Below are 26,946 nucleotides of genomic sequence, written 5' to 3' on the forward strand. Positions count from 1 at the left end.
AATATGAATAGAAAAACTCTTTATTCCATATCATACACATGGTACACAGGACATAGTAAATGTGACTTTTCAGTACCTAGCAGTGATACAGTTTTGGTGTAGTGTACTCTCCAAGCAGAGGTGTGGGTGCGGCTTGTTTTTGTCAGGCTTTTTATTTTGTCCCGTTTTCTTTATGTCGCCAACCGTGGGTTGGACAAAAACGCCTAAAACACGGCCGGACCCACTCCTCTGCTTGGAGTTTAGTGGCCCATCTGTTTTTAGCCAAAATTCACCGGGATGCAAGTTTGACCAGAATAGATAGAAGTCTCGACAAAGCAAGGTCTGCACGGGGCAGAAATTTGTCGTCACCCCAGGTGAGTAGAGTTACACTCCATACACTCGGGCCCTATTTGACCTCCGATTCAACTCAGACCTCCTCACCGTTGCAGCATGTAAATGAGATGAAATTGAAGACGGTCTTTACACGTCAGACGTTACTCATAACACCGGCAGGTAGCCTGGACTACCCCCTGCATTGGAATATTGCACTCGGGCATGACCAGCGAAACAAACAATTCTTTTGAACTTAGGCTATCGTCTGGGGACAAAACACGATGGTGTCCATGACAGTGGCCTGCTGACCTTACCTGCGCAAACACTGTTCTGTTCAGTCGTGCGTCATGAAGTTGCACGACTTACAGGACTAGGCTTGTAACAACAGGTGTGCTCTTTAGATGCACGGACCTGACTTGACTTTGCTTTTGTTGTCATCGTTAACATATACAAAGGGCAAGTAGAATACAAGGCGTGTTTGAAAGGTGACGCACTTCTGTTAGTTCCGACTTGGATCACAAAAGTTGCCTCAGAACCAGGAACCGTACAAGCTTTTCTCGAGGTATGTGTCTTAAGAGTAACCTGGATGTCTAAACGTCATTAACGCACTAGTATGTTGGTGTTCTTTACCTTTATTCCCTGGGTCCTTTCAGTCCTCTCCCTTCCTGTAGCATTCTGGCCACCTCCACCCCTTCGGCTGTAGCATTCTGGCCACCTCTACCCCTTCCTGTAGCATTACGGCCACCTCCACCCCTTCCTGTAGCATTCTAGCCACCTCCACCCCTTCCTGTAGCATCATCTGGCCACCTCCACCCCTTCCTGTAGCATTACGGCCACCTCCACCCCTTCCTGTAGCATTACGGCCACCTCCACCCCTTCCTGTAGCATTCTGGCCACCTCCACCCCATCAAAGATTTCTCGAGTTATGCTCTTGACATACATACAAACCCACCTCACAGCTGGCGTAACCGAAAACATAATCTTCTCGGCGAAGATAACAATTGAAGCGGCAAAACATGGTATCACAGCCAACAAGTCTTTTATTCCTGTATCAGAAGTGCACAAAGGGACACTAGTGTGGTAGACTGCTATCACTCACCGAGTTGGCAATTACACTCGAGGCTACGACACTAGTGTCACTTCTACAACTACACTCGTGACTACGGCTCACTGGTGCCACATCTACAAGTACAATCAAGGCTGCAACAGGACATATTTTCCCATCATTTGGAATTGTCTTGTGTCATGTTAACTATCTCTGGAGGGGACAAGATTTCTTCCGAAGTTTTTTTTCTACGAACAAAGGGGACAATTAATATTCACGGTGATGTCATCCATAAAATATACTTGCTGCGGCCTAGGCTTATAGATGAGTACGGGAGAAAGCACTTTTATATTTCTGAGTCATTATTCAATAACTGACAGACAACCAGAGTCTGTCTAGCTGTGTATCACTTCTATCATGCTGATCTCTAATCTAACTCGCAAAACTACCGCTGTGAGCTGGACTTTGTGGGTTCTTGTATTCCGCCAGGTGTTTACGGGTCAGTGCACTTAATGTTAACCAACACCAATTATCGTCTTCCCAGATTCCACTTTAAAAGGTCGGTTTGCTCATGTTACTCAACTTTAAGTCCCGAAATATTTCTCTCAACACACTTTTATACGTACCGCGTCCAACTGAAATCCACCGTTTTTGTACCTCATGTTATGATAACGCCACAAACACTGATTCAAACAGGAACGTTAACGTGGATAACGAAAACCACGCCTGTTTACAGTTATTAGCCCTTGGTACGTCTACATGGTCGGAAGATCAAAGTTGGGGACAGGAGAAGTCGTCACCTCACCGCATGGCACACATCCGCAGCCAAATCTTACAGAATTTACCAGTTTACCATGTCGGTACTACCCATCTGGTCCTTATCAAGTCACTTCACGTTTATATTGCAGGTTGAATGAAAGTGTATGGGTACAACAGAGGTGGCATTCCGGGTCAGACGAACACTCCCACCCCAACTCCAGTTACCCATTGAAGATAATTGAAGTGACAGTGCCTTCAAGCGAGTATAATTGCTTGGCACGCCCTGAGCGGTGTAGATTTTAACTTTATGAACTTAAACCTCAGTCATCCTTTAATGGAGCGTCAGGCCACTGTTGGTGCGGTACAGAAGGTCGTTTCCCCCCGCGTGCCACCTGCCAAGCCTGGGAACAGCAGCCCTGGGCGGACACAGACAACATGTACCTGGCGTGCCTCTTTGTATTTCACCATCCTCCCACGGAATTCTTCACAGGACCGCTCGCTGATTCCATCCTTATTTAAGGCGCTGCTTTCTGACAGGTGCCTCTAGAGCGATCGGCGTACTGACGAGGAATGTACAAGAGCAGAAGAACGATTTACGCTATGCAGACTGCGGCTGTCCGGTCCTCATTGGCGTGGTGGTGGATCCTCCTCGTCACGTGCCCCTGTCTCCCGAACGGCCGACCCGACGACTCTCCGCCACTCGACTCCCTTACAGATCAAGGTTAGTGTAACATCAAGATATTCATCTGCTGGCGTATTTTGCGTTACAATATGATTTATATCACCACTGACATATCCGTAACACAATATTTCCCACGTTATATAGCCTGATCATAATGTGATAGACAGTGCCGGTGTATGTAGGATGGACAGTACCGGTGCATGCATGCAGCATCCGAGCGTTACCATTATTACTCGGCACCTGTGTTTAACGCCAGGCAGTCTAACCAGATATGTTACGTGGCAACCATCGATTTTATTTGTCTGGAAAAAGCCGGCTGACTGCACTGTCAAGATAAGAATAACCTTACTGGCCTGAAATTGACAGGATCCGACGGACACAATGTTGTATCTGCGTCTGAAACAACATCAACATTAAAAGGATGTTTCCAGTTTACCTACGCACAGTGTGCCAAATCATGTGTGAATCTTGTATTCGAGATTCCACGGGGAATACCCATATCAGAGAAATCAGAGTGTCAAGTGGTACAGACAGCTAATCTCCAAGCAGATCCACACCGGGCGCGAAAATCGTAGTATGCTAGCCAGAGAAGGTCCAGTCAGCCAGAGAGGGTCCAATATCCCGGTATATTGGACCCTCTCTGGCTGACTGGACCTTCTCTGGCTAGCATACTACGATTTTCGCGCCCGGTGTGGATCTGCTTGGAGATTAACGAATTTCAGCAAGTCGGTCATATGAGTGGGCGGGACTTCTGTTCTACACAGAAAAGGTGATAGCATTTTCCTGAAATAGCTCGCCCTATAATATGTAGGTGAAAGTACCACATTGTATGGTGCCCGGTGCCTTAGAGGCATCTCTCGAATACTAACTGTTGTACCGGTGTAAACCACGAGACAGCGATCTAACGAGGACATCGATAAACGTATTCAAAGAGTTTCCTCGCACCCGAAACTAATGAAGACAATCCCTTATATGTGCACTGGGTAATAAACTTGAACCCGAGGGAGATGGTGCTTCTAATTCCTAAGGATACTCCACTCACTTAAATCGTCTACTTTTCAAGTTTTTGGTGCTCGCTCTTTTTCCAGATTAATCTTGTATTTTTTCAAAAGTCTGAACCAGACATAGCCGGTTCCTATCAGATTAAAACCCGCGGGCCTGGTATCCATCCCTATCGTCGCCCGGTCCCCTCTAACGGTCACCTCCCTCGCGGATCTTGGAGCGGATCGGAGATAAGATACTGGTGAATACCAGGCTATCTTTACGACGTTTTAAGAGGAACGAATATGTACATCTGTACCGCCCGAAGCCCTGTCTAACGCGTGATATACACCAGATACATGGACTTGACAGGTTGTTTCGAGGCAATTTGATACCGATACCTCAGACGAAGCGACGCCCACGGGATGTTTCCGTACGTCAGTTTGTTGAAGGGCGGACGGCAGGGAGGAAGGACGGCTGTGCCCCAGAGCTGTGCCCGAGAGTTGGGTAACAGACATATAGTAGCCTCCACCAGGCCTTCTTACGGGCGTATGGATCGTAGAATTCGGCAAAAAATTGTGGAGTCAGTCCACTGTGAGGGTCAATATTTTGCCCATGGGAATGAAACTCTCTGGTTGCCAAACTTCCCTGGCAAATATTCCCCCTGTAGCTGGCGTAGTTAGTCTAGTAAAGACTAGGTCCATACCTAGGGTCTGTACAGTTTAAGGCATTGATATTATTCAGTTCTATTCTTTTTGTATCCCTTCTTACACAGTCCCCTCATTATCTTTCACGATCGGTCCCAATGCGACTGGTCATGACCTTGATCATGACCTGGATGGCTACAAAACTCAGGTACGGAATACTTGAGGCATGAGGTAATGCTGTCCAGTTGACGAGCCTGGAGACAGCGCTCTATCTTCCTGTAGTACCCTGTCCCCCCAAAAAGTCAATCACTGAGATTGCTCAAAAGTCAACTCATATTTTTCTCATGAATACAATAAAAACAATCCAGTGAAATCGTTCTCAAGACCTCTCACAATAACAAATCAATTTGCCGCTAAGTCTTGACAGTGTCCCCCATGCAGACCCTCATCAGTTTTCTCCAAGTAGATATGTGGCCCAGGTCTGTGTCTTTCTAATGTGAGTCGAACAGAGAGAAGAAAAAAAAAGTACCACTTCCAGGACATTCATTACACCACAAAAAGGACGTACAAATTTATCCAGAACCAAGTACCTGCTTAGCTATTACACTCATAGAAGGAATATAATGTACGGAAGATTCAGTTTAGTTCAATTCAATATCTATTGAACAGACCCGCAGGCATGCTGAGTCGAAATTGCTATGACTTATGTTCTAACAAAATCTCCGTAAGCACTTCAGCTAATCACTTATGCTTCGGTCCCATTTCCAATACGGGGCCCGGCCGGGCAGCTTGTGGGAACAACAAATATGATGTAAAAGACAATAAAAGATATAAAACGTAAAGATAAATTACCCCTAATCATATGTTGTTTATTTTCTTGAGACGCACTTTTTATTTGTCGTTTTTGCAAACAGCCCGGCCGGGGCCCGGATTGGAAATGGAACAGAAGCATTATCTATTATCCAAAGCTTACATATAAGCTAAGATCATATAATGGACGAATCCAAAACGTTGATTTTTATCCAGGTGACGATGTCGTGGCGTCCACTGTGAACGGGAGACTGCGGGGTAGAAGAGAACGAGTGACGGAGGACAGCATCCAAGTGTACACGTTCCTGGGTGTGCCGTACGCCAGGCCGCCCCTGGGAGACCTAAGGTTCCACGCCCCCCTCCCTCATGCACCGTGGACTGGTGTCAGGTACGGCATTCGTTACTTATACTTTCAGGAGTTTCTGTTTCGTTCCTTCAGCACAATTGCAACATGGGTAGGCACGCAGATAGCCACTCTTTCTTGCTTTACGTATATATGTCAATTGCAGAAGAACACTTAGTGCTCTCCCGGCCTCGGTCATCACTCATCAGCTCTGAATCGGCAGACGCGAGCAACACTGCTTGTAGCACGCTAATTTGCTCTACATCAAATAGCGGAACACGAAGAAATTCCAATAGCCTTTAGATTTGTTAACAGCGCTATCTTAGTAATATTGGTTATGATATCGCTAGGCATAAGTACCCACCACCAGTAAACGTATATGTATTGATAACTACTATGGATGCTAAAGCATGCAGGCAACAACGAATTTTTCAGAAATGCTACCCATCATGGCGCTCACTGTGCCCAGGACATCCCCGGGGGTCGGCGTTTCTTCCACAGCATCCCCCTGTTCTTGCCGCACGATAGGATCAGCGAGGACTGTCTGTTCCTGGACGTCTACACACCGACCACGGACACTTCAGCTGGACTAGCGGTACGTCAGATATCCTGTCAACCAGGCCTGAGCTATTACTTCCCATAAGGAAATAAAGAATTAAATCAAGTATTATTTTTGGCTTGTCTGTGTTCCTGCATACCAGTTTCTGTGCTGAACGTCTAACGACGCGGTCATATCCGTCACTGAGGTCGTCGGACGAATTTCATGCCCTATTGGAATTTTCATGCTCATGTGACAGAATCAACCGAAGACTATGATCTAAAGCAGCCTTTTCCATAACAAGACAGCAGCTGTCTTATTATACGGAGGCTGTTTTAGCTGAATTTTGCAGGACACATGCACGGCTATCTGAAGAATGCCCTCAGCTAATGTGCGATCGTACGCCGACAGCACGGAGTGCTAGTTGGAATAGCAAGCATACGCCTTTTAAAGTGTACAGAAAAAGCTGAATATCTAACACAGGTATATCCTGGTATAATGACAGTTAACTATGTTGTTGCAGGTGCTGTTCTTCATACATGGCGGCGGTTTGGTCAGTGGAGGCGGTGCGCAGTACGATGGGCGGGCCCTAGCCGCGCTGGGCAACATCGTCGTCGTCATCATCAACTACAGGTGGGTGTAAACTATATTGGCAAGTCTGAGAAATCTATGTCTCTTCAAAGGCTGGCTACCATTGTTTATAACCTCTTCACGATATAGGGAAAAGACAAGTTCAATCAAGGCACTTCTGTTCAAAGGTCTCTGCATGATGGGACCGTCATGATCAGAAGACCCCGGCAAGCGTTGGAAGTAGATTCCGAAGTCCTCGCGAGTGTTACCCTCACATGACTTTAGAAGTACTCTATACGTACGTACAGAGTACGTATACCTTATATGATGCGGCGAAGGCCCATGGTGATGTTTGTGCAATTACGTACTAATGCCTTCTATATGTCACGACTGTTAACGCATTCATAACTTTGTTCATATGCATCCGTCTTCAACCCCAGATGCTCATGCAAAAACGTTCTTCTGTCTGCAGGTTAGATGCCCTGGGATTCTTGGGTACTGGAGACGAGCAAACTCCATGGAACGTCGGGTTCTTGGACCAGATCAGTGCGCTTCATTGGGTACAAAATAACATCCATTTCTTCGGCGGGGACCGCGAGCAGGTGACCATAGCAGGGCAGTCTGCGGGCGGGCTCAGCGTCGGCCTCCTGGTGCTGTCCCCGCTCACAGACGGGCTGTTCCACCGGGCGATATCCCAGAGCGGCGCGGCCACCACGCTACCGACACGGGCGAACAGAAACATGACAGTGGAAAACTTTGTACGGTTTTCAGGGATGTGCCAACAACTTTCTCCTTCGGAAACGCTGGAGTGTCTGAAAAGTGCACCATTAGAAGAGTTCATAAAGGTCCAGCCTTCTGTTTTGTGGAATGACCCTGTCATCGACGGTTATTTTTTACCGGATCACCCGAGAACGCTACTGAAGAACGGGCCGGTGAAGCATATTGAGTACCTCATGGGGGTCACAAATCATGAGATGGGTCACATCATTGCGCAAGACAATCCCACCGTGTTTTATGGTACTGACGAGAAAGACAGAGACGAAATCCGGAGAAGAATCTCCGTCCAAGTGCGCGCCTATTCCCAGGTGAGATGCAAAGAACTATTACCTTATGTTTTCTTCCTCAGACATACCATTAGTTTCTGAAGTGATACTAAATACCTCTACCGCTGCATAAAGCGGAATATGGGAACAGGCTAGGTGTGTAGCCGGTTGCTGAATGATTACATCGCACAAAGGTTACAAAATCAATTCATGATTTCTAATCGGAGAGTTTTCAGCCTCCAATTTACGATCGCGGCCACAGCACTCAACCAATAACCAATGCTCAGCTCGGCGGACGAACACTCACGATCTTCCATCTGCTTGGAGAGTTAAGCTTGTTTAGTCTTTGAGTAGTCTGATTAAATTGCACGTATAGCGACCAGCCTTAAAGCCCCCTTCACACTTGTGCGTACAGTATATACAAGTCGGTTGATACATGAGTTGCGTATTAATATGTTTTTGGTTTCTTCTTCCCCGCAAACCTTAAACCCAAAAATGTCCGCAACTCATACGTACTTGAATAAACGCACACATGTGATAGGGCCCTTACTTCGGGAGGGACCCGTCCATTATATCCAGGGACAGCGGTGCTTGTGTTACACACGGACGATTTAGTCTTTGAGGGTTTGAATCGTAACGTATTTCTCGCCATCGATTCTTCCCTCAGTGTAAGGAAGCAGTAGACGTGAGCAAGCTCATCTCTGATGCCCTGTTGGACCTGTACATGGCAGAACAGGATCCGTTACTACAGGTCCTCGGGGATATCATCATGACTGTCCCCACTGTCAACACGGCACAGTACACAGCAGGTGAGATATGGCACGACACATGAGGCATGCCGCTACACATGAGGCATGCCACTACACATGAGGCATGCCGCTACACATGAGGCATGGCACCGTGACATGAGGTATGGCACTACACCGTGATGAGATATGCCGTATGGCACTACCCGAGAGGTATGACACTACACATGAGGTATAGCACTACACACGATGTATGTCACTACACATGAGGTATGCCGTATGGAACGACACGAGGTATGGTACTACGCATAAGGTATGGCACTACACATGAGATATGCCGTACTACACTGGCACTACACATGAGGTATGGCACTACACATGATATATGCAGTATGGCACACTAGAGGAGGTATGGCACTACACATGAGATATGTAGTATGACTAGTATGGCACTAAACATAAGGTATGGCTCTACACATGGGATATGCAGTATGGCACTACACATAAGGTATGGCATGACAAGTCAGGTATGGCAGTACAAGTCAAGTACAACACTGCGTAAGGAATTGTACTACACGTGAGGAATATACATGTAACACTACACATGAGGTACACGCATGACACTATACATGTGGTATAGTAGTACAATGTACACAATGTGAAATGTCCCTACACATGAGATATGGATCATGGATATATACTGAGATACGCGTAGGTCTCTTCACATGAGATATGGTGCTGCATATAACATGTGAGATATGGCACACTGAAACCTAAGATATGTCACTTCATGAGAGTTTCTGACCTCAGATGTCCCTGTGTACCTGTACGAGTTCGAGCATCGGCCCTCCTGGCACCACAGCAAGCCCGGCCACGTCAAAGCTGACCACGGCGACGAGCTGCTGTTTGTGTTCGGCGCTCCTTTCTTCGACTGGCCGAGGAACCCCGAAGACCCGGCCTGGCGAGTTAACTTCACGGAGGAAGAGAGAGCTCTCAGTCAGAAACTTCTGACCTATTGGACAAACTTCGTGAAAGCTGGGTAAGCAAGGGCTAACGATTGATTCCACTGGACATCCATAGGATTTCGTTAAGTATGGAATTTTGCTAGCTGTACTGAATCTAGGCAAATGACATTGGCAGTCATTTCACTTAGGTGAAAATAGTTAACTAGCTTTAGTTAGGGAATTCCCTTGGATAGGACGATAAATGAAGGTCCTGTGTTTGAGGAGATAGAGCCACACCTCGAGCACGTAAAAGAACCCACCAAACCTATCAAAAAGAGTAGGGGTTCTTCCCCGTGTGAGTGGATCAAAAACTATTCCGGTCTGAAATCTATAATCCCTGCTTCTCCTATTGAATTAGTTAGTCCTCTCTCTCAGTGAGTCAAGCTTGTGTCAGTCATGTTTCTGACTTATGGAGAAGCGATGCTGTCCCAGTCCTACTATTGTACACGTAAAACGTAACCTAAAGTGGCCTTCGGATCTTGTTACGTTTTGAGCACCGAGTAAGAAGTTCAGTGCCTAGAGTGGCCTTGCATTGAGCAAAACTCGTTAAAGAATGATGGGAAACAGTTGTTGAATATCGAATACCACTGCCGCGACCCTTAGTCCACTCAGATGTTGCCGTTTAACGCATTTAGTGCTCTCTTCACCAGGACTATAGTCAAACCTCAATTAACGACACTGCCATTTTTGCTTGGTTGTTGTTGTTACCGTGTCTTTTGTCGTGTCAATAATCATAATTAAAGCTGGGTTTAAACTTGATCTTCGTTTTCCCCAGGGACCCCAATAGGTGGGACACGAGAACCACAGCCGCCTTTAACCTTGAGATTTGGCCCCGCTACTCCCGAGAAGACCAGGACTATCTACAACTTGACCTTGACATATCAACTGCTCGTCGTCTAAAGGAACAAAAAGTCAAGCTCATCAACAACGTGCTGGCGTGCTCGTCGTCAGGTGTTCGATTAGACAGGACTTGGACAATAACGACAGTCTGTCACTGCCTTCTTGTGTCATTTTTGCATCATAAATTACTGTAAAATCAGACTACTGAATAAGCTTGCCAGCTGTGTGGCCCAAGGGCTAAGGAAACAGAGAAAGACACTGCCCTATAGTACCGTATTGTTTGGGAAGAACTTAACTGTGTAAAAAACTGTACCCCGAACGACCATTTGATGTGGTGAGTCATTCAATTTTTGATCATTCACAAGTTGTCAAACCCTCCCTGCCGACAACACAGTAATGCTCAGATCTCTACGCTTTGATATGTAATTAAAAACAGATCAGTTTTCATTGACGACTTGTTTTTTGCAAACATGTTACATGCTGTAATGGTGTTTTAGTCAAACCAGAATATCACATGAGATGCATAATATAACTCTCTCGAAAAACAAACGTTCCCTCCACGAAAATCGAAATATTGTTCCCTCAACTTTTCCCACATTGCCGTTCTCACCTGACCTGGAACCTCTAAAGAAGCCACGTCGGAATAGCTACTAAGTCTGGGACACGGTGTGGCTGTTGTTCGCTGGTTACTGAACAGGTAACTACTGTATTGAAAACCGTAGTGTGTAGTGCAGGGTAGTGAACGCCTTTAGGCGATGCGGCATGAATTCTCCTGATCCCGTACTGCCATACCTCGCCCATCAAAGAAGAAGAGGAATGGCACAAACTGCGAAACAGAACAAAGCCATCCAAACCCGAAACAAACACCTCCTGGCCACCACAAGAGCAAGGGCAAAAAGATACCAGAACAGTCCGATACCCTTCATGACCACCCTACTAAACGGTGGTCATGAAGGGTACTGATTATGATTGACACTTACTTAGTATATATATATATGATAAATGTGTTTGTATTCTAAAATTCCGACGTATCCGTCTTCAACCTACCTGTTTTAAGGTAGTGTTTACCTGCGATTTTTAGAACGCATTTATTGTTAAATAGGAACGATTATGTTATTGTAATCGATATATATTGCCTAATGTCTCTAGTTTTTAAAAACAATGTGAAAAGTACGCAATTGAGCCTATGGCTGCGAGGTACTTCCCATTTGCGATCACAATGATCAAATAAAAACCATTCATTCATTCATTCAAACTGCTTGTGACTGCTCGGTAGATGCAGGTTGCTGTGGAGCAGTGCAAGCCAGAAGTACGCGCCAAAACTGGTGTGATATCGGCGCCTTGCCAGTAAAAAGATACTGGTGCTTGGGCGTAGGTGAAAGTTCTGACGTCAGACGGCCTTTAATGAATTTAGTAGGAATGCAGCGTGACAATCCAACACCTTTACGTCCTTACCGCTTGGCAGGAAAAGGCAACGGTCCAGACATCTGCCGATCCCTTACATTTCCTTAATCAGACACGGTCCATTAAGGTGGCCCGATGTGTCACTAGTTTGATCAAAACATAAATAAGCTTTGTCTTATCTGTCAAACATATCCTACCTCTTGAAGTGAACGGGTAAGCCCGGATACCAGTCCGATAATCCATTGCAGAAATTACAGTCAAGTGCTGCAACAGAAAAAAAAATTCAGAATTCCCTGCATAAAATCAAGATCAACGTTGTACATGTAAGGGAAACAGTGTGGCAGTTTTTGTCAGTACTCAAATGCATCCCCATTAGTTGCCCTTGTTGCAAAATTTCATGACAATCTAACTATTAAGGCCACACCAATTTTATTTGTTGCTTCTCGTTTTTTTTAGAAAAAAGTCGGAGTGACAGGGCGAAAAAGAAATAAAATTTTTTGTTTCAAATAGTCTGGGGTGAAGATAAGGGCTTACATAATATAAAGAATAAGAGGATTATTCAAGTTTCAACTTTGTGTGGCTCATTTTATGCAATCAACCCCTTTCTTTGATCTAGTACTATAATTACTTTTTGCTGTGTAATATATGAATTGATATTGAGAAATAGTTGTAACAAATTAAAAATTATAACTTATGATAACATGTGACCACGCTTTTAAGGTATGTGCAGGCCTTTATAATCTATTCTGGTGGCTATTGAGTTTTACAACAGAACAAATAGTAAAATCGTGAGTAAAAATTTGTGAATGGGAATGGTGACCCAATTTTTTGTTTTAAATGGGAAAAACAGGAGAGGCTATTCCGAGAGGCAACAAAAAAAATTGGTGTGGCCTAAAAGCATATTTCAATCATCTACACAAAACATGAACTGCTATTGCTCAAGTTTCAGTGTGTTTAAGGTTGAGCACATTGTTACTATTGAGTTCAATAGTCAAAAGACCTTGCCTAAGGACACCTTGGACATTTCAAATAGCAGTAAACTCATGCTAAGGACATTAGATAATGTCCTTGCTCATACACACAAACAAAAGGTTTTTTGCTTGACGGAGCATTGGAAATAACCCGAATTTGATGCTTGCCTGCTTCGAAACTCAGTTCACCATCGATGGATAAAATCCCCTCTCTTGCTATGCTGTGAGTTTCTTTATACCGGAGTTAAAGCCATCAATTCAGGTCAGTATTTTAGAAAGGTGTAGTGAGGTGCGCTGATGATGCAATTTTCCACAACTCTACTTGGCTATTTTGGGCCAAAGCTTTTCTCTACTAATAATTCACACCCTGTTCCTTGCAAATGGATAATTGAAATTATATACGACTGCAAGGAGATGCAAGTCGTTCAACTTGAACCTTCCCTTTGGTGCCAAGATGTGTACACAATTTGCCAGCCTTTTGTTAACAACTTATGCATTCTAAAATGCTACCAGGTAAAGTTGAAGTTGTGTGGGCAACTGCAGTCATGGAATCATATTACATGCAAATTTACAGGCCTGACTCAACTAGATTCATCCAACCAGCATGGCCTCTGTGACATCACATGCCAACACCCTATACAAGACCTCCTCTGATCAGGCCAAGTTAGGACAAGGTTACGCAAGTGCTGAAGGAAGGGCAGTCCCTAATGATTAAAATGAGTGTAACCTTCTCCAACAGAGACAGCAGTGCCCAACCAGTATGGCTTTGATTAGAGTTTGATCCGAGGTGACATTGACGATATCCGGAACCACTTTCCAAGTCTTGGCAGCAACAAAATGGGAAACAGAACTGTGAATAAAACTTGGGGACACCCAGAGAATAAAACACAAAGATACTTTTACATATGGAAACTTATAAGCAAGGTACGATGAATTTTATTAAAAGTGTTATACAAATTGAGTCAGTTTTGCAGGATTTCTTTACAGCTTTATATATCCCAGCTAAGTTGTCAAGGTTCAATTCAATAACAACTTCTGCTCATATTATAACATTTACCTCAATATTCTATTTAATCAATATTTCATATACTTGTACAACTAGATCACAATTCATCAGACCATTTCTCACCTTTGTTTGTATCATTGTGCTTCCCACAAAGTGCGACATGAATACAAAACAGCAAATGTCCAAAGTATGACTGGTTTCTGTATCTTAGTTCTATACCAAATAAAACTGTCACATTAGGTGTCTTTCAGAACATTCGGATTTGAAAACTTTCAAGATAGTATTTGGAAATCTGTGTTTGCATAATGTGTTGTCAGTATAAGATTCTAAATATGATTTTTTATGTCGGATTTGTAGAGAATTGCCAACTCCAACTATTCCATTTTACTTCTTCAGTGATCTATGATTATGAATTTTCTCTCATATACCTCTAAATTCTGTAAATGGAACTGGCCTGGACGAATATGCTCACACTTTCCACATAAGGAACGATGTAAGAACATATCCTGTTGTACAATGTCCATGCAGAATTTCGGGATGATTCTGAAGTCGACAGCTGCCAAAAGATAGACTAAGTGTTAACAGATAATGATGGTCCTTCATGTAATAAACACCCAGGTCTACTAGTCCTCATCATCCCTTCTCCTGATGCTACGGTTGGCTCTCACTTTCTTCTTCTTGAACCCGACTGGCTCTGTGCTAGAAAATACACCAGAGCTCAACGAGGTGACTGTTTTCTCCTTGAACTTGACTCGTACTGGCTCCTGTGTGAACTGTGGCGTCGGGTCAGGCTTCAGGTCCGCAGCACCGCAGGGCAGCTGGAGATCTATCTTTTGGCTGTAAGGACAGTACATGACATTATGAATATCATTTATGCTCCCATAATAATCATACTGGATGTACATTTGTTACAGCAGAATAATTCAGTGGTTAAAGTATTTTTGCACACTAGTGAAAGATCCTCACATTTTCTTTGGATACAAAAAGAGGAATATAGATTGTGATTGTAGTGTCACAATTGTCTTCTAACATTTCAATCCAGCAAGATTGCAATCTTTAGACACTAGAAACATTGGCATACTGTTGCATTTAGCACTAGTATATGACCAAACAATGTAGAAATAGTCAAGAGATTAGTGACTGACCTGGTTTGCTGTACTGTCGTCCATGCCCCATATGCAGATTTTCTCTTCAGTGGTCTCTTTTCTTTTTTTTCTTCTTTTACTTCTTCCTCCGCTCCTTCACTCTTCTCCACTTTCTCCTGAAGACCATGAGAAAGAAAAACATTGTCAGGCTATTCAAATAGTGATTGATACTAGTATGATGACAATAGTTTTGGTGGCTGTAAAAGTGTGAACTTGTCTATTCTTTACAAGGAACACCTGTTCTGCCACATATTCGACTGTGTTGGAGAAACATAAATACATAAACTGTAAAAGAAGTCTGATGGTCCATTTGACCTAAACTGGAGAACTTCAGCATACATGTAAAGTAACTTCTGCAGGGGCTTCCTCTTTTTCCTCCTCTTTTTCTTCATCCTTTCTCTTGACTTTTTTGGATGACTCCACTGCTGACTTTCCAGAAGTGAAGTCGGACGGCTTTTCCCACTGAGATTCTTTCCACATGTAAAGAGAGAAGAAACACTTGTGAAAATACAAATGCACTATTCTATGATCAATGTCCTGTACATCTTACAAAAGCATGGGCTGTTGACAAAAGCAAGGTTATTTTGAGTAGATAGCAACATGTCAAAGAAGTTAAAGATACCAAAAACAGCACTTTGAGAAGCACACACATACCTTCTTGTGCGTAATTGTACTGGCAGTGCAACAGTTCTCATTCCATGTATGCTGCTATGAAGAAGTCGCTAGGGCGGCCCAAATCATTTGGAGGTCTGAAGAAGAGCTACTAGTACCCACATACCAAGTATGAAGACAATCCATTCAGGCATTCTTGAGTTATCGTGTTCACAGATGGAAGGACGCACGCACGCACGCACGCACACACACACACACACACACACACACTCACACACACACACACACACACACACACACAGTTATCGTGTTCACAGATGGAAGGACGCACGCACACACACACACACACACACACACACACACACACACACACACACACAGTGCAAAACATAACCTATGGGTTAACCAAAGGTAATAAACTGTAGCCAATGGCTTTTTCTTACTTCCTGTAACAGTGTTGGAGTAGTATGTGTATCCTTCAGGACTGGTGCGCTCTATCCATTGACAGCTCTCAGCCTCCTCCTATACAACAAAAACAACTTCAGGACAATCACATCTAAAAGGTACAGTAGTAATAGTACAATCAGTAGCAGTATCCAGTATCTAATCACATTGCTGCCGGGATCCCTGACACAGTGGGTCCACACCCATGAGGCTACACACTGAGAAAAGCACGAGCATTTTTCCCCTTCACTTAAGGTGAGAGGTATGGCTGCACACTTAATATAAAGAAGACTAGAGTTCCACGACCTCATACCTTCGCCAAATGATTTTAACCTTTATGACTGACATATCAGGGGTGTTTGTCATCAATTATAAATCATACCAGTTGATCTTCTTCACCCAAAAAAGAAAAGTATGAGCGAAGCTTATGCTAACAAAGTAACATGAATTATGCAAATGGGGTGCTTATTAGCATAATTTGATTCAACGATGTTCACATTCACATAACTTCCAAATGACACAAGTATGAAATTGCCATCCTTTACCTGTATGGAATTATAGTAGTTTCTCATTAATTATGCAAATTAGGCCTACATTTGCATATTTTTTATCTATCAAAAGTCCTCAGTAACAAATTTCACATATGTCAATAGTCATATCATGGAACACAACAGGTTTTTAAAATTGTCTCATTAATTATGCAAATTAGAATCTGATTTGCATGATTATCGTCCAATCATACAAAGCATCACGTAAGCTATCTACATACCAAAAATCATTACCATCCATCAAGCCCATCTTGAGTTATAGTATTTTCTCATTAATTATGCAAATGAGGTATTAATTTGCGTAATTGATATCTATTAATATTTCTCTCTTCTTCAGTTACATACACATGTATGTCACATGTTTCAGAGTCCTATCGTGGAATTTGGCGGATGTATAAACTTTCCTCATTAATTATGCAAATTAGATACTGATTTGCATAATAAGTATCTTATCATGTACATCATCACTCAAGCTATCTACTTACCAAAAATCATAACCATCCATCAAGCCCTTCTTGAGTTATTCCCTTTCAAAGTCTGAACCAAAACCTGATCCTGCAGTTTCAAAAAAGCCGCTAGGGGGCCAAAACCTATACCACTTACTCTCTGTCCAAAGAGCTATCTACCACTCAAAAATCAGTTCCATAGCTTGTCCAGAACACGAGATATCGAAACAGGAAGTTCCGCTGCAGTACCGTAACAAGCCGCTAGGGGACCCAAAATCTAATCATTTCCTAGTCTCATCAAGACCTACCCACCTACCAAATATCAAGACAATCCATCCAAGCCTTCTCGAGTTATGCTGGTCTTTACAAACATACATACAAACGCTACCCTCTGCATAACCTTCTCAGCGAAGGTAATAAAGAAGTATCAGTATGTGGTTCCAGAAAGCTACTGTAAATGCAGAAATGTTCGCGGGGATTCAATGTCACGGTAAGGAGAAAGTGAAGTGTTTGTGGTGGTTTTGAGTTCATGTTTGAAACAATAGTAGCACTACAGTCACACAATGGAATGGCTTTTTGCGGTGGTTTTAAGTTTGCGGTAAAAAGTTCACTGCGCAAACATTTCTGCATTTATAGTATATGTACATGTGCTGCACATTTTCTCACCTGACTAGAGCTTGTAGATGCCTTTTCCTCCTGCTCCTTCTCATCCTTATCCTCACTTCTGCTTTCCTCTGATTTCACTTCTTTGGTGGAAGAGGTGAAGTTGGCTGGTTTTTCCCATTGTGATTCTTAACAATGCAAAAATAACAATACTGTAACTCTCTCTCATTTACATTTGTTTGTATGACTCACAATCTTTTTCTTTCCCATCCTAATCGACAATGATGAATATGTATGTACTTATCATTTATTTAAAATGATTCTAAAGAGAAAGCAAAGAAAATGAAGGTGAAAAATGTTACCCGATGATGATAGCATTCAACATGTAAATGAACTACAGAGGTAGCCAGCTATTGTGTGTGCCCGGCACATGTTAACCAAACTTCAAATGAAAGTTTGATAGTGGACTTGAAAGCATCAAATTAATGAATCAGCAAGCATAGCGAGTGACAGAGGGTTGCCGTCCCATGAATGTTACACTATTACCTCCAGTCTCTGTGTTGTAGTAATTCACGTGTCCTTCTGGACTACTTCCCTCCACCCATGGACAGCTGGCATTCTCTGACTGTGAAAACATCGAGGAAGATGACACACTGATGAGGCAGATTCCATGTTTTTATATAATTTGCTAAGCTTTTACTCTTTTTGAGCTGAGAATGAAATAAACACAACATGCAATACAACCAGGTAAAGATGATACACCTCGATACAAAACAAACATAAACTTAGAGGGATAAGAATTAAGTAAGTGAGAAACTTTTACACCTAAAGCTTTGTACCTCACTAGTTGTCCCTGTTGCTTTAGCCACTGTTTTCTTCTCTACAGTTTTGGCTGTTTCCTCTGATGTCTTCAAGCTGGATGGTAATTCCCATTGGGATTCTTGGAAAGAAATCAAACATTATCAAAAATTCAACACCCATAACAAACTATAAATATTTCCCCTATCTCACGCAAAAGTATGCACAGAGATGTTATTCAAGTCAAGTTAAGCCCCGGTCACACTAAACTCACGTCGTACCTACGATGCACGTACGATGCATTTCCCGTACAACGCAGGTAAATCGCAGGTAAATCGCAGGTAAATCGTAGGTAAAATCAGCTATCGCAGAGCGTCGGGTGATGTTCAAAATTTTCCGGCGTCGTGCGATTTGTCACGTGTCGCTCATCTCATATGTGTGCACGTTTCATCTGACCTTTGCAAGATGGTGATGCCACCAGAAAGAATCAGGCTGGTGTGACTGCAGATACAGCTAAATAAAGTACAGGGAAGGCAAGCTGTAATTTTGGCAGCCCTCATCAGGGTTCTGCAAGAAAGACAGAATGCGAGAAGGCGACGGAGGTGGTGGGTGAGGCCGTGGATCCAGCGGCGGACCTTACTAGGCCAATACGACACACTTTTGATTGAGTTGGCTCGAGAGTGTGGTGGGGACTACTTCAGAAACCAAAAGCAGTCGAGCGCATAGTGAGCGCTGCTATATGTTTGCATAATCTCATGAGAGAAAGGTACCCAGGCTTACAAAACAGAGACTTGGGGCCAGGGGGGCAAGTTGTCCCTGGGGCATGGAGGCAGGCCGGGATGTTTGGATGAGATGCGAAATGTGCGGGGGGGAAATGTGGCAAACATAGAGGGAAAACAGCTAAGAGTCTATCTGAAACAGTACTACAATAAACCTGTGGGTTCGTTGCCATGGCAGCACCATATGATATAGGCCGATTTGCATGTATAGATATGTGCGCTGATGATGGCTTCAGTTGTTTTTAGTTTATGACAACAGAGACGCATGAGCATAAAGATATGTCTTCTAGTAACTTTATTTTTCACCCCTTAATATCAAGATATGTTAATGAAATAATCTTTACAAATCACCCTTCACATCCGGGGCAAACTGGCTTGGACAAAATAACGTTTTGTTGCATCGCATCCTTATTCTTTTAATGTATTAGAACGCCTCCTTATTCAGTTTTGTTTTCGAATTTATAAAAAAAGTTACAGTAATTTCTCAAATCTCAAATCTTTCTCAACTCTTTATTTGTTTGAAACAACCTCACAGAAGTACATATAATTCGTACAGATACATGCACTTCTGAATTGCGTTGATCTTACATGATAACACACCTATGTACACAATATTGCCTTAAACAACCACTCAGAAGTAAAGACATAAAACGAGGGTGAAACGAAAACATTCCAACTGATCATGGAGCACAACATTTCTTTATGGTTTGATACATATCTTCAGTGGGATGTACTGATATATGGATTTCATGTGACAGCAATTAACTACAAAATGAAAATTTCAGTCTTTTTAGTATCTTTCTTTCGTTAAGAGATACAGGATGATATGTTTACAACATAAAGCAATCGTTGATACCAATAAAAAAACTCAGTTCTGGTCGTCCTGCTGGTTGTGCTGCTGTTCCCGGGCGTCTGCCAGCTTCAGATAGCCGTGACACCAGAGTATAGCATACAGACGTCACGCCATAAGTCCTTGGGTAGGTTCTTCAGGGAATGAGGTCTGATCTCATTATGAACCCACGTGTGTATAGCCATGAAACAATCGTATGCATCACCTGTGCGCGATACTCGATCTGACACGTGGAAAATCGTAGCCTTGAAAGCAGGCTCTTCAGCGGTCGCGCTGTACACCAGTTGCCACTGTGCTCTGGATATCAGGGAAAACTGAAACCATCAGAACACGGTCGAAATGTATACATTTTTCATCTCATTGGTATAAAAAGAAGGCCGTAGTGAAGTCTGTATTGGGGGCAATAAAAATCGTACGGCGACGGAAGCAAAATTTTGAACATGTTCAAAATCATCTTTAGCTGTATTTTCCGGCGTAGGACGCTCGCCGATGGCTACTTTTACGTGCGATTTACCTGCGATTTACCTGCGATTGACCTAGGTACACTAAAAAAACCCATCGTACGATGTACCTACGTTTTATGTGACCACCACTTTGTATGTGTTAACTATTGCACCCGGTTTTTCCCAAACGTACGACGTACGGCGCTGTCATGACGGAAGAAACCCCATCGCAGGTACGACGTGAGTTTAGTGTGACCATAGCTTAACAGAGTTTGACAGGTAAGAAATAAGTGATGGCACATGAGAACAATAAGCCTTTAGTAACAGGCTTACTTCACAACACACAGCTACAATGTATTACACTGACTCCCTACCTTCTGTAACAGTGTTATAATAGTAGGTGTATCCCTCTGGACTGGTGCTCTCAATCCATGGGCCAATGTCCTCTTCTCTCTACAGTGTGCAGAGAAGATGAGAATGACTTTGTTCTTTCCTTTTGCAACACCAAATTATTCATATACTTGACTGATTTGCTACATTTTGGTCTTCTTCTTAAAGACAATTTGACAATCTTGATACACGAGACAAAGACAAGTAGTGCTAGTATGTAGCAATACATGTACATGTAGCACAGTGTTGCTATTGAGTACAGTAGTAGAGTGATGCTGCATTTAATCCTATTGATTCAAAGCGAGTTTTCTCCACCTGACATGTATGACATTTGGTCTAAGCTGAACCATTTCACAGAAGTCCTTAGGCAATTTGCTGCGGACCTTTGCAGATATATTAATCATACATGACAGAATCAACAACAGCTCAGGTCCCGCTAATCAAACCGTCGTGAAATGGCAGGCTACATTTCTGCTCCTTTTCTCCAGGTTGTCATTATAAATCCATCAACACCTTCATACAAACACCAGACCCTGAGAAATGTGCAATGAACTCAAAATCTTTTTGTCCCAAAAGCAAGTTCATACATGCACAACTAGTTTGTTAACATTCACCTCAGAATGCAAGTTTTGTTAACAGGTGGAGAAAGGATTCTTTTTTGTCACTGATAACATTCAACCAAAATTCAAATGGTAAGCAGATTGACACACATATTTCTAAGGCGAATGGATAAATTTACACATATGAACATAATGTACGTGTGTGTATATGTGACAGTGTAAACACAAATTGTTTTGTCAAAGTTTTGCAAAGTTACGCCAACACTAGCTTTGGCACATTTATATACATGTTATGTATGAAACTTTTCTGTTTTTATGCCAACATTATACATAGCTAACTACCAAACTATTGAGCCAGTGAACCCCATATGCTCCATACACTTTGAAAACACAAAACAGTAGAGTGAAACATAGTTAGCAATGGTAAAGCATGGGGTGAAGGGCAACCATTGTAACAGCTGTATACAGCACAAAGCCTTCAGCACTGTCTTGTGAACCATGTGATGTGGATATAGTTCCTTTCTTGGGTGTCACTTCGGTCACATGGACACAGATTGCAAACATGCACAATGTTTTCCAATAATTGCCACATTAACTACATTTGTGAATTTTCACTGAAGATTGAAGCCCTTACAAAAATCCCAGCAGTTTTTCACCTCTTGGTTCACCTCAGTAAGCACGTCTGGCTGAGTCCTTTTTTTAGTACACTAATGGTAATTGCATTAATGAAATCGTAGGCAAATGCTCAAGTTTATTTGCCGTCCAATAAGCAATTGATATGTATGACTTCACTCATGGCTAACTCGTTGCACTAAATGCCCATTTATGGACTGCTGGAAACATAGGCAGGTGAACACAATATTCATATTCTAAGTGCACAAGAAGTTTCTTGTTAGAATGCATGTTCTTTTTTTACTTCTAAAAGAAAGTTGTGATTTCCTTTAGTATGGTTAAGCATTGTTCTTGTAATCTCTGAAAAGACCCTTGGACGTGTTGTAATTACGTTTTGCTGACATTCTGGCTCGCTGTACCAAAAGTTATTTCTGTGCACCTAAATTTTTAGGTTAGGTCAGGGCTCTAGCCAGCCTGAAATTTTATCCCGTAAGCCCAAATTTTCGGTATAAAGCTAACATGTCGAGCGCCGTAGGCGCGACAATTCTAGGGGGGTCCGGCGGTATTCCCCCCCAGGAAAATTTGAAATGTAGACCCTCTGAAACGCTATCTCCAGCATTTTGAGGGGAAAGTTTTGCTGGTAGATAAAGCTTTAATAATGCCATCTCTTTTGGTGAAAAATTACTTGGGCCTTCGTTGTATACAATCGGCAAATAAATTAAATTTAGCACCACAAAACTTTCTTATATATTTGACAATTATACACGTGAATTTTGTCGGCAGAAATAAAACATTTTCAACACCGGTCCCATTTGCGCCCTGTACTAAATATAGTAGGAAATGAGACACCCTACTTTGGACAGAACGCCCTAAAGACGTTCAATATTTTCCTTCCATGTTTTCCATGGTCGATTTCTCCGCTAACTTCCACTTGATTTGATCAAAATTCGTCGATTCAAGCCTTCAAACAGCCCCATCGTCGCACCAAATATCAATTTCCGATAAAACCTCGCGGATTCTCGCTAAAGCTAACATCTCGTGAACCGCGAGACTTGTATGTCATTGGTCCATTTTCCGTGACGCGGCGTGAACGAACGCTGTTATTGGCTACGTAGACAATATCTGATTCTGAGGTCTCAAACTCTCAACACCAGTTTTCGTGGGAAGAAATTAGTGTTCGTGTAACTCGGCGTAAACTTTAACAATATTTCCACAAAATACGGAAACTGGCTGGTAACTACCGGAGTATTTTTTGTGTGGCTATAACTGGCGGTGAACCGGGGAAAACAGCAGAAAAAAAACGCCAGCCTGATGCGACCGGCCAGTGGGGCACTGGTAGTGGGGAGGGGGGCGTACGAGGCTGATTTTCTCTCGGCCCACGAACCACTGGCAACCTCCGCGCCTTCGCTTCAAACTTCCGCTTCTTTTCTGGAGATCTTTGCAAAAGTTCAAGCCCTGTCTATATCTTTTCTCCCGATTTTTGTCCGTCAAGGTTTACGGATTGGTTTTAATTTTTTTCCGTAACCAGCAGCAAAGTCCCGTAAATTTACGGCAAAACTGGCGCTGGCTAGAGCCCTGGGTTAGGTGCACCAGTGCACCTATTCCCAAAAATGAATTTTGAGCCCTGAATGAGTATAAAATGTGTAACAAAATATAAAGCAGTACATACCTCAGGTTGACTGACTTTCTCTTCCACTTTCTTACCAGGAACTGCCCAACTTGAGACTACACAAAACAAGTCATCATCAGATCATGATCATGTATAATGTTACAATCACTTGTGTCAGTACGTTACGTTCTAATATTTACAAATACGGTACAATACACTCTATCAATTCCTTGATAAGGACTGGAGTTGATCAGTTGAAAATTTGGGGAAGTCCAAATTCTTGTGTTGGAAATTGGAGTTTAACTTTGATACAGAATACAACAGACTCTACTAGTGTGCACATATGCCCAACATACACAACTAGGGGAAAAATATCAAATCCTAATTTCTGTTCCATTTGGTGTCATTATTTCTATTCCATTTGATTCCATTTCCATTTAGGATCTTCAGCTGTCTGATATGCAGGTTACTTCAAGTTCAATGGCTGTTTTCCTGACTAGGAATATCCTGAGTTGGTTTGTTCATACGTATCTAATTTATAACAACTACTAACATAATTCCACTGGGGTACATAATTACGCCACCCTGAAAAGATCCATCCAAACAAACCTCCACCCCCCTGGTATAATGCACTGCTGTGTATCTTAACTGTGCATACCTGGAGGGTGCTGCACTAGAGATCACTCAAACCCACAGTTTTTCGAAGTGGTGGATTTATGTAACCCGGCAGATAAATGTTAATGGAGGTTACCTGTATCTATGTTGACGCTGGGTGGCCGATGAACAGGAGCTTTGATGCCATACTGACTGGCCAGGGACGGGTCACTGGCAATGTCCTTGGCGGCAGCCTTAAGAGCAGCCTTAAAATAGATATGAAAGCCAATCAGAGATAGCAGACTTCACGCCCTCAGGTATAACATATATGAACAGATACTGCCAAGTGGAAGCACAGACACAATGACATGCACAGAGACATGCACAAAACGATACCTGACTCCCTTTGAGGTGAACAAAGAAAAATGTATATGTATTCACATTGTTTTTTTTCCACAGTTTTATAGAGTCCTAATTGCAAAATGTGATCCGACATAGTTCAACTGTAGGAAGAATTAGCTGTGCAATAGGAACAACCACAGCTGAAATATAAAAAACAACAATTATTTTTCCTTATTCTTCAGATACCTTTGTATCTTGTGTTTGTGTTGTAGTACAGAAAAAAAGCTAGAAAAGCTGACACTTTCTTGACTGAAAACAACTGAGAAAAAGATGATGCCTTACAGCCTCCATCTGCTGTAGGAAGTCCTTGTTCTCCTGTTGGACTTTCCAGTGCTCCTCACTCTTCTCTCGCACCTGGACACAACATATATATTTTAGGATGAAAACTGCAAAAGATGAAGCTTTAAGACACAGTTACAGTGAATTTGTTTATTTTCGCGGGGATTCAATTTCGCAGTACATGTAGTAGAGAAAAAAGGTTTTTGTGATATTTCAAGTTTGCAGTTGAAACAGTTCCTCAAGTACAGCAGTGATACACAATAGAAATGTCTCATATCATAACTTGCCGTGTCATGATTTTGCGGTGTGAAAATAAAACAAACACAATCATTTCCAAATTCTGCAGAAGTGTTGTGTGTCCTGGGCTGTACAACTACATTTGCACATGCTGCGATAACAAATTACAGTGCAAAGAGTTGAATGATGAAGTCTGAAAATATACAATTATAACAATCATGTAATAACATACGCCAAATAGCAGTTACTCAAGCAACTGCACAGGATTTTGGAAGCAGCCCTTAGAGTATATCTTATTACCTCGATGTCCAACCTTAATCCACCAATCATGTACATAGATACAGCATACCTCCTTAATTCTGCGCTCCACATTTTCTTTATGTCTCTTTCCTTTCTCATGGAAGTCTCGGCTCTAGGTAGGGAAAAAATAAATCAGAGAGAAAAAAATGACGATGAGACAAGAACACTTTGACTGTAGGGTACTAGTAGAGGTTTTATTGCCTCTGCAAATTCAATTTCTTATGGAAAAATATAGTATAACTATTACTTGTTATCATTTGTCATTTCTACTTCACATTGTAATTCTATGTAAGGGGTTGAATCATTGAAAAGCACCACCAGGCGAAATGTGTTTCTGGTTACATATTAAAATAAACTGAAACTGAATATACTATAGTAAGAAAGTTATTACTTAGAAAATTTCAGTAATATCAATTGGTGTAGGTGTAAATCATTACAGTTTGAACTTAGAAGACATAAAGGTGTAACGTTATAGGCCTCAGTTTATATGTACCTTTATAGTAAATTATACCATCTTCGAGATGAGAAGGCTCTGCCTGTGGTAATCCCAGTTACAAATATTACTCATGCAGGCACTCCCAATGTTTAACTGGTCATGTTTCAAACTCATTAACTGTCTTGAATTCATAACAGACTGTGGCAGGGCATTCCAGGCACTAACCACTCTAGCACTGAAGGTCTACTTCTGGCCAAGGCCAAGGGAACTTCAAGTTTAAAACTGCCCTGAGCTCTTGTAGGCCCCTCAATGCATTTTGTAAAGATATACTCCAGTTGAATCCCTTACAAATTATGCCCTAGCCAGCTTGTAGCCCATACATACACCTTGCAATTGTATACACCATGGCTATTATCAAACATCCTGTCAATAGTGCAAAAATGTCTTAATGACAGGAAGTGCAATATTTCCTTTGAACCAGTACACGTTTATCTAGTGAACTGTTGCCATGGCCTAGGGGGTACTGTTGCCTTGCAATCAGAAGGTCATGGGTTCAAATCCCGGATGGGCCATTTCTTTTTAATCCCTTCTTTTTTTTTAAAAACATTCAATTTCAATTCTTTCTCTTGCTCAGGAAGTGATGTATTTTTTTCAGTATTTTACAGGATCATCCTATAGGGTTAGGGTTATATAAGGATTAGGGTTGACAGGATCATGAGGTGTTATTGACAGGAAAATCCTGTAAATAACCTTGGCCAATTATAGCGTATCATACTGTCGGGGGGGGGGGGGTACTTACAGGTTTGTTGTCAGCGATCCAACACTTGCAAAACTCGCAGAAGTGTCTCGGCTGTGACTTCCAAAATTCAGACCTGGGTGAAAAATGGGTAAACTCTGATGAGGCACAATGAAACAACGTTCTTTAGTATACAAGGAAAGCTATTGGAGCTATAAACGATGATTCGAAGTTACCAGAAACATACATTTTTGTTGTAAAAACCTGCACTGCATGTATCTGTCAGGTAACTAATCTTTCTGAAACATTTTGGGGTAACTCGGAAAGTAAATCGTTTGTGCCTGCTAAAAATGTCCACAAACAGAAAATTATCTACAGTTGCTCAACATAATCTAGTTTCCATATTTATATTTACTATTCCT

General features: G+C 42.4%; 2 protein-coding genes across 4 annotated transcripts; one reads left to right on the forward strand and one right to left on the reverse strand.

The window, feature by feature from the left end:
* The first annotated feature begins 575 nt into the window (after nucleotides 1-575).
* On the forward strand, nucleotides 576-10,767 carry LOC136437334 (carboxylesterase 5A-like). 2 transcript variants are annotated; one of them, XM_066431888.1, is made up of 9 exons: nucleotides 576-874; nucleotides 2,654-2,837; nucleotides 5,453-5,624; nucleotides 6,015-6,174; nucleotides 6,641-6,750; nucleotides 7,160-7,772; nucleotides 8,398-8,539; nucleotides 9,287-9,515; nucleotides 10,256-10,767. In XM_066431888.1, exons 2-9 carry the CDS (start codon nucleotides 2,687-2,689, stop codon nucleotides 10,512-10,514), a joined length of 1,836 nt encoding a protein of 611 aa, XP_066287985.1. In that variant the 5' UTR covers nucleotides 576-874; nucleotides 2,654-2,686; the 3' UTR covers nucleotides 10,515-10,767. The 2 variants fall into 2 exon arrangements, with proteins under 2 accessions (XP_066287985.1, XP_066287984.1); XM_066431887.1 differs by having other exon boundaries at nucleotides 577-874; nucleotides 2,266-2,837.
* A 2,848-nt stretch (nucleotides 10,768-13,615) lies between these two features.
* On the reverse strand, nucleotides 13,616-26,874 carry LOC136437337 (WW domain-binding protein 4-like). Of its 2 annotated transcripts, none has more exons than XM_066431891.1 (14): nucleotides 26,772-26,874; nucleotides 26,588-26,660; nucleotides 25,402-25,464; nucleotides 24,819-24,890; nucleotides 24,292-24,400; nucleotides 23,601-23,656; nucleotides 20,744-20,822; nucleotides 18,339-18,439; nucleotides 18,046-18,124; nucleotides 17,563-17,687; nucleotides 15,902-15,980; nucleotides 15,186-15,316; nucleotides 14,847-14,962; nucleotides 13,616-14,538 (listed from the first exon to the last, which is right to left on the reverse strand). In XM_066431891.1, coding segments are annotated over exons 1-14 (1,299 nt in total). In that variant the 5' UTR covers nucleotides 26,774-26,874; the 3' UTR covers nucleotides 13,616-14,324. The 2 variants fall into 2 exon arrangements, with proteins under 2 accessions (XP_066287988.1, XP_066287990.1); XM_066431893.1 differs by having other exon boundaries at nucleotides 15,198-15,316; nucleotides 26,772-26,873.
* Nucleotides 26,875-26,946: the final 72 nt, after the last annotated feature.

This window comes from Branchiostoma lanceolatum, chromosome 6, assembly GCF_035083965.1.
Source record: "Branchiostoma lanceolatum isolate klBraLanc5 chromosome 6, klBraLanc5.hap2, whole genome shotgun sequence".
Classification (NCBI taxonomy): Eukaryota; Metazoa; Chordata; class Leptocardii; order Amphioxiformes; family Branchiostomatidae; genus Branchiostoma; species Branchiostoma lanceolatum.

Excerpts from the sequence above, each read along its gene's own strand:
- LOC136437334 (XM_066431888.1), top strand. The coding sequence starts at position 2,687 with ATGTACAAGAGCAGAAGAACGATTTACGCTATGCAGACTGCGGCTGTC. Across the intron at positions 2,838-5,452 it reads CGACTCCCTTACAGATCAAG|GTGACGATGTCGTGGCGTCC; the intron begins GTTAGTGTAACA and ends ATTTTTATCCAG. Across the intron at positions 5,625-6,014 it reads GCACCGTGGACTGGTGTCAG|AAATGCTACCCATCATGGCG; the intron begins GTACGGCATTCG and ends CGAATTTTTCAG.
- LOC136437337 (XM_066431891.1), bottom strand. Across the intron at positions 25,465-26,587 it reads GGATCGCTGACAACAAACCT|AGCCGAGACTTCCATGAGAA; the intron begins GTAAGTACCCCC and ends TTCCCTACCTAG. Across the intron at positions 24,891-25,401 it reads TGGAGCGCAGAATTAAGGAG|GTGCGAGAGAAGAGTGAGGA; the intron begins GTATGCTGTATC and ends TGTTGTGTCCAG.